The following is a 6,486-nucleotide window of genomic DNA, read 5'->3' on the forward strand; positions in this document are numbered from 1 at the left end:
GTTCTATTTGATGTCACTAGCATTTCCAAAAGAAAACAGGAGACGCCAGCAAAATCTGTCGCTCAATGCTCTGTTGTTATAGCAACTGGCACCAAAACCCCTCAAGTGACCAGCGATCAAATCCTGGGCGGGAGCCATGGCCCTGTGGGCCCTCGCCGGGCTGTCACAGCCCACTGCTCCCTGCCACTTCCTGACAGGCGGCTCCCCATAGCCCACCCCTGAGAGCTGAGACTTTCCCAGTGCTGCTCGGGAGTCCTGAGGGCTTCCATCTGGAAAAGGTAAGCGGCTTTCATTAATCTGGCCTGGCTGAGAGTGCCACGGTGGGACCTGTGCCCAGTGCGCTCCCAGACAAACCAGGGGAGGATTCAGAGCTGCTTTTGTTGTTTTACCTTTTGGAGGTACTGAAGCTGAACGGCTGAGGTGGTTCTCATTTTAGGAGAGCTACACGGCTGCAAAATGGAAACCATGGGGAAGGGCAACACTCGGAACACCAGTAGGAGAGGTGGAGCTGAGTGGAGTGGGGGGCGTGTGTCAGCGGTGTCGTGGCCTGGGCACCCAGAAAACCAGGTTCCTCTCTCGGTCACTGCTCTGCCCAGAGTGTCAGCTCTGGCTAGCGGCTTCATGCCAAAAATGGGCTCAGATAGGCTGGGGACAAGGAACAGGAAGCAATACCTAGATGAGGAGTCTTAATGGCCATACCTGGCTTAGCCTCTCCCACTCCTCATTTGTGAAACAGGGACCCCTCTCTCCCAGCTGCCAACTCCCTTGTGGTTTTGTGAGACTTGTACAAGAGACAGGAGGCATCTCCAAGATTTAAAAGCACAGTAGAGGGGCTGGTGCTGTGGCGTAGCAGGTAAAGCTGCTGCCTGTGACACTGGCATCTCACATGGGTGCCTGTTTGATTCTCAGCTGCTCCACTTCCAATCCAGCTCCTTGTTAATGCACCTAGGAAAGCAGTGGAAGACGGCCAGGGTGCTTGGGCCCCTGCGTTCACGTAGGAGACCCGGATGAAGCTTCTGGGTCCTGGCTTCGACCTAGCTCAGCCCTGGCCATTGCAGCCATTTGGGGAGTGAACCCGCAGATGGAAGACCTCTCTCCATGCCACTCTCCACCCCATCTCTCCCTTTCACTACCTCTGCCTTTCTAACAGATAAATAAATCCTTTAAAAAAATCTACAATACAAATCCACAGCGTTCCTGTTTCTACTTTCTATGACTGAATGGCCCAGCTACTTCCCAACGGCCCAATAGCCAGGGCTGGATGGGGGCAGAGGCAGAGGCTGGTGTGGGTGTGGTGACTCCAGCAATGTGGCTGCAGCATGAGCTATGGGTACTACAGAAAGGCTGGGTGAGAAACTGCAGCCCGCTCTGAGGGCACACATCCATACCATAGCCCTTTCCAGCACACATACATACCACAGCCTTTTCCAGGCTACTGGACTGGCACCTCATGGCCCGGGGTGGGGGGAGGCAGAGCCACTACCGTGCACTTAGATTTTGGAGCTTATGGAATCCCCCAAGGTTCACCTGCTGCTCTCGGATCTCACCCTAGCCTCTCACTGGCTCCCTCTGGCACAGCCTGGTAGACGTGGCGCCAACAGAGCTGGACACACAGCAGACGCCTGAGCTGGACTGCGGCTCCCCACCCTGACCTGGGGGAGGTGTTCTGCCTTCTGGGACCGCTCTGTGAAGAGCAGCAGAACTCAAAGGCGCTGCTGCAGATGGGCGGGGGGCTTCCCCTGCCCTTCAGAGACAGTGAGAGAGAGTCAGTGCTGGGACCTAGTGCCCCTGCTGGAGGGAGGCAAGGCAGGCTGCCTGGGGGGCACCGCCGATATAAAACCGATGAGAGCGTCAGTGTACTGCCTCTTACGTCGTCTCGTCCCGCTCTGTACTGTTCAAACCCCCTCAAGACAAGCTCAAGTCCAAAAGCAGAAATGACCTTGCCGGCTTATTAAGGAGACAAAAGATCAAAGCAGAGCTTTCTTAAGGCAGAGATGGGAAAATGTCGCCAGGGAAAAAGGTCAGGCAAAGGAAGGGGCCTGTCCCGCTGTGCTGTCGCAAATTGCTCTGACCCCGAAAAACCTGAGCCTGAGATGGCAGAGCTGCCGGGCTGCAGTTGCTATGGGAATGGCCCCAAACTTGAAACTGTACAGAAACAGCCCAGCTGAGAGGAAGAGACGGCTCACTCCCCACTAGAAAACCCTGGCGGAGCGTGCCCACAGAGCCACTGCCACTGTTCTCTCTGGGGATACGTGGCCTCCCACCTCCGTGGAGAACGTTCGCGCTGCTGAGTCCACAGTTCCCACTGCGCCAGGGTTATTAAACATCTCCCAGCAGCACTCTGCCCAACTCGAGCCGCTCGCCTTCCTGCGTCTCCTCCACGGCTGGCCGCGGGGCTGGACGCCTGGCTCGAGACCCGAGCTTGTTACTGCTCTTCTCTCTTTCCAGCGGATACACAAAGTGGGGATGGAAGGCCTGCTTCCCACATCAGGAGGCGAGGTGGGAAACGCCGAGTCCCTGATAACCAGGCCGGGATAGGCGAGCCCGGCGTGCTTCGGGCAGCGTGAGGCTGCACGTGGGCGCCGCGAGGGCCCTGCTCACCTTCTTCTTGATCCCATCGTGGATAACCGTGGTCCGGTAGAGCCGCAGGAGCCCCTCCTCGGAGAGGTTCCGCACCAGGCGGACGATGGACTTCTTACAGCACTTGGTGGACACGCCTTCCCGCTTCTCCTGATCCATGATCATCTTCTGAATCCTGGGGCACCACAAAATAAGCAGCTCACGCTCCATTCCCAACAGGGAATGGAGACGCGCCTAACAGAGCCAACCAGGCAAGGGGCGGGGCTGGCGCAGGTCTCCCCCACCCGGGCAGATGGCGTAGATCCTCTCTCTCTGGGGTGAATGAGCTGCTACACACAGCCGCTCCATGTGAGAGAGAGGACTTGCTGTGGGAGGGCGATGGCAGGGAAAGCCAGCACCGTGTGCAGAGCTGTCTTCACCAAGTGTGCGTGCTGGCTGGGCCTCCTGCTACGGAACGCTCCGGTGCGCCACCGTCCCCTCCTGACTGCTCCCTCTCTGGCCACGCCCCCAGTTGCGCTCTCATTGTGTCCCTACACTGGTATTTCTAGAGCACTGGGCACAGAGTGGCAGGGCCTCAAAGGACCCCGCAGACCGAGGTGTCCCCATCCCTCCCTAGCTGGAGCGTGCAGCCCCCATGACCTTGACTGGAGAGCAAAGCTCCTTCCCACTGAGTGGCTGGGAGGAACAGCGGCATGGCCGGTGGGGACAGGGAGTGCCACAGACCAACGGAGCAGAGGCCAGAGCCTCGACTGCAGCCCACACTGAAGTGCCACCTGTACTTGCTTCGGGTTAGCTTCAGGAACAGACTCCAAGCACAATTCTGTCAGTGACACTATCTCACCTGCCTGCTTCTTCCCATAGCCCTCTCTTACCAGCAATTTCCCAGGCATGGAGAAGGGCAGGCCACTGCCCCTTGTCTCTGTTCTTGCTCCATCAGGGCCCCCTTGTCTGGTGTACGGATGAGCCCTGCCGTCTACACTCTCCAAACAGCCACAAAAGGAGACCCAGGGCACAGGAGGCACTCAAATGTCCTTCGGTCATTTCTGTGGCTGGTGCTGACCACCTGGCCGAGAGGTGTGGCCAGTGCAAGAGAGACAGGCGGGCGGGCGAGAGCGAGCTTACGTGAACAAGCTCTCGATCAGACGCAGGTTGGTGACGGCCTCTATGATCAGATTCCTGCGTTTCAGCAGCCGGTAGGTTTCATGCGGCTTGTCCTGGCCGGGGCCATGCTTCCCACTCTTCTGGGAACCGCTGCTCTCCTGGAACAGAGCAGAGCGCAAGGCACAGGGGTTCAGCAGCACCCGGGGCCCGGATACCACTCCCACGGGCTCTTTCTCCCTTCAGGGAACTCCCACGCCCGTGTTCAAGCAGGAGGACCAAGGCGTCCATCTGGCCTCCTATCCGCATCACTGCAGGCTTGGAAGGAGCCAAGGTGTGGGTCAGCAGAGGACGTGGGCCACTCAGCTGAGTCCAGAACAGAACTCAGAGGCGTCTGCTACAGCGACCCCAGGCAGCTGAAAGGACCTGCTCCATGTCCCCTGGTTCTTCCACGTGACATCGGTGACAACTCTCTGCAACCTGAGGATGACGGCTCCCACTGTACAGACGTGGAAGCCAGGGTGAGGGGAGGCTAAGGCGCGGTCTGGAGCCACACAGGCTGCACACGTGTGCAAGCTCGGGGCTTCTGGCTGAAGAGGCGGGGAGCCAGGGGAGCACAGGCGGTCTTTGGAAGCCAGAGATGTTTCTGGAAGTGATCAGGGTGACTGGTGACAGAGGAGAGGAGAAAAGCTGACCGGCGTCTCCTCATTCATCCCTGCCAGAAGGCCCACGCCGTGCTCTGTGTGGCTCCTTCCTGCCTCCCCTTGAGCTTAAAATGCACTTGCTCCATCTGCCCTTGGATCAAAATATTGACAACCCCAACGTGAGGCCCGAACGGGAGGGAAACGCAAACTCTAACATGCTCCCTGCAGACCTCCCACACAGAGCAGGGCCATACGGCAGCCCTGGGCACGTTCCCCTCCACGCCTGCTCGCTTGAAGCAGCGTTTTCAGAAAATGTCAGCGCACCCGGGAAGGCTACTCCATCCGACATGGTGGCACGCACAGAGCCCAGCTCCCGTCCCTGCCAACTGTGGACACGCCCGGCCTAGCACACTGCTTCTATGGGAGAAGGGCAGGAGGCAGTGTCCCTAGAGAGGCAGAATACCCCTTGTGCTCCCTTGGGTTTCGGCGCAGAACCTTTGCGGGAAAGCCACACGAGGGCAAAGCGAAACGCGCTCTGTCACCACTTGGCTGAGCAAGGGTGACAAAGTGGGACACAATGCTGCCAGGGACGCTAGCGATGGACTTCCGCTGGGCTAGGAAAGAGCAGCTGGATTTCTGAGCCCTGGAGGGAGCAGATGCTGGAGTCACAGGCCCTGCTGATGGGGCCCATAGGGTAAGGAAGGCAGGTAAGAAGCTGGGAGACCATCCGTCTAGAGAGGAGACCGGTCAGACATGACAGAGAGTCACGGCAACCAAAGAAAGGGCTGAAAGGGTCTAGAAAAATCGACACCACGCCCCATCGCTTCTGTGACAGGGACCCACCAGCACAGGCCTTCATTCCAGACAGGGACAAGTAGGATCAGGCTGGGGGTGCACACACACACTCTAACGTTCACAATACCACTCACCGAGCAGGTGGCTGACCACCTCCCCAGGGCCCCTGCCTTCCTCCTCCCAGAGGGCACCGGTGTTTATCTTGAAGGCTTGTGAAGCCCAAGGGACACAGCAGTGACAGCTTCCAAAACCCACCCCTGCCCTGCCCCCATCAGAAGTCCATTCCACAGGGAGCGGCTCCAAAGTGCCGGAGGCCCCCCTGGCAGAATCCAGGGCCTGACAAGTGACAAGGTACATGGCACTAAGTGAACCCAATCATATGAAGTCACTTCAAACAGTCAGTGGGAAATGGAGTTAAAAGATGGGTTTATTTTCATGCAAAAAAAATTGCAAAATCTATGCACAGTTTCTTGCTAAAGCACAGTTTGCACCACCCTTTAGAAGAGGTCTGTGTCAGGAGGAGGGAGTTTCTCCATCAACTGCCTTTTCATCCTCCTGATAACACTGACAAAAAGCACTCAGCTGGTCCTGCCGTGTCTCTGACGCCGGGACCCAGTGCAGTGGCCAGAACGTGCCGACACGCGCTTGCTTTTTGGCAGTGTTGGTTCTGATTCCCTTCCTTTTTATAGTCAATGATACTGCCCTTTCATCTAAAGCGCGATTTCTCAGCCATGGCAGAGCTGACGTTTTGGGTTAGAAAATTCTGGCGTGAGGCATTGTCCGGGGTCTGTGTGGGGCTGTTTATCAGAATCAACGACTTGACTGTGGATGCCGGTAGCATTCCCCTCCCTAAGCGTGACAATCGGAGATGTCTCCGCATTGCCAGATGTCCCTGGGGAATGAAATTCACCCAATAGCCGATCTAAATGAGCCTTACAAATGTTCCTTCTAAAAGGAACACAAGGGAAGAGAGCGAGTTAGCTATAGCCAATGGAAACACCAGGTAACCACAGGGCAGGTGACTTTCGCACACGGGGAGGCGCCGGCCCACTGCTGGGAACACGTCTCACGTCAATCAGTTGTCCCTGCCGGGGACGCACGCCCTCCCTGCGAGCACTGACCTTGGGGTTTTCCAGCCGGACCTCCTCGATCAAGGCAATGTCGCCGGTGTCATTCTCCATGTGGTGCGAGCCGAAGCTGGGCTCTGAGGAGCTGCTGGTGTCCAGGAGGTTGTCGGTGCCCGTGCGGCTCCCGCACGCGGCACCCTCGGCAGCTCCCGCCAAGGCAGGTGGCTGCCGCTTGAGAGGGTTCAGGTTCACGACTTTCCACCCACCTGCGCGAGGGGAGGAGCAGAGCGGGTCAGGGGCAA

At 57.9% G+C, this 6,486-nt stretch overlaps 1 protein-coding gene across 1 annotated transcript in view; it reads right to left on the bottom strand.

The window, feature by feature from the left end:
* Positions 1 to 6,445, bottom strand: part of LOC133755577 (general transcription factor 3C polypeptide 1-like) — a 38,293-nt gene extending 31,848 nt beyond the window's left edge. Inside the window, exons 1-3 of the mRNA XM_062185663.1 lie at positions 6,239 to 6,445; positions 3,703 to 3,839; positions 2,602 to 2,755 (exon numbers count right to left, since the gene is read on the bottom strand). Of these exons, the coding sequence (XP_062041647.1) occupies positions 2,602 to 2,755; positions 3,703 to 3,839; positions 6,239 to 6,298 (351 nt within the window). The 5' untranslated portion in view covers positions 6,299 to 6,445. The remainder of the gene's footprint in view (positions 1 to 2,601; positions 2,756 to 3,702; positions 3,840 to 6,238) is intronic.
* Positions 6,446 to 6,486: the final 41 nt, after the last annotated feature.

This window comes from Lepus europaeus, unplaced genomic scaffold (assembly GCF_033115175.1).
Source record: "Lepus europaeus isolate LE1 unplaced genomic scaffold, mLepTim1.pri SCAFFOLD_569, whole genome shotgun sequence".
NCBI lineage: Eukaryota > Metazoa > Chordata > Mammalia > Lagomorpha > Leporidae > Lepus > Lepus europaeus.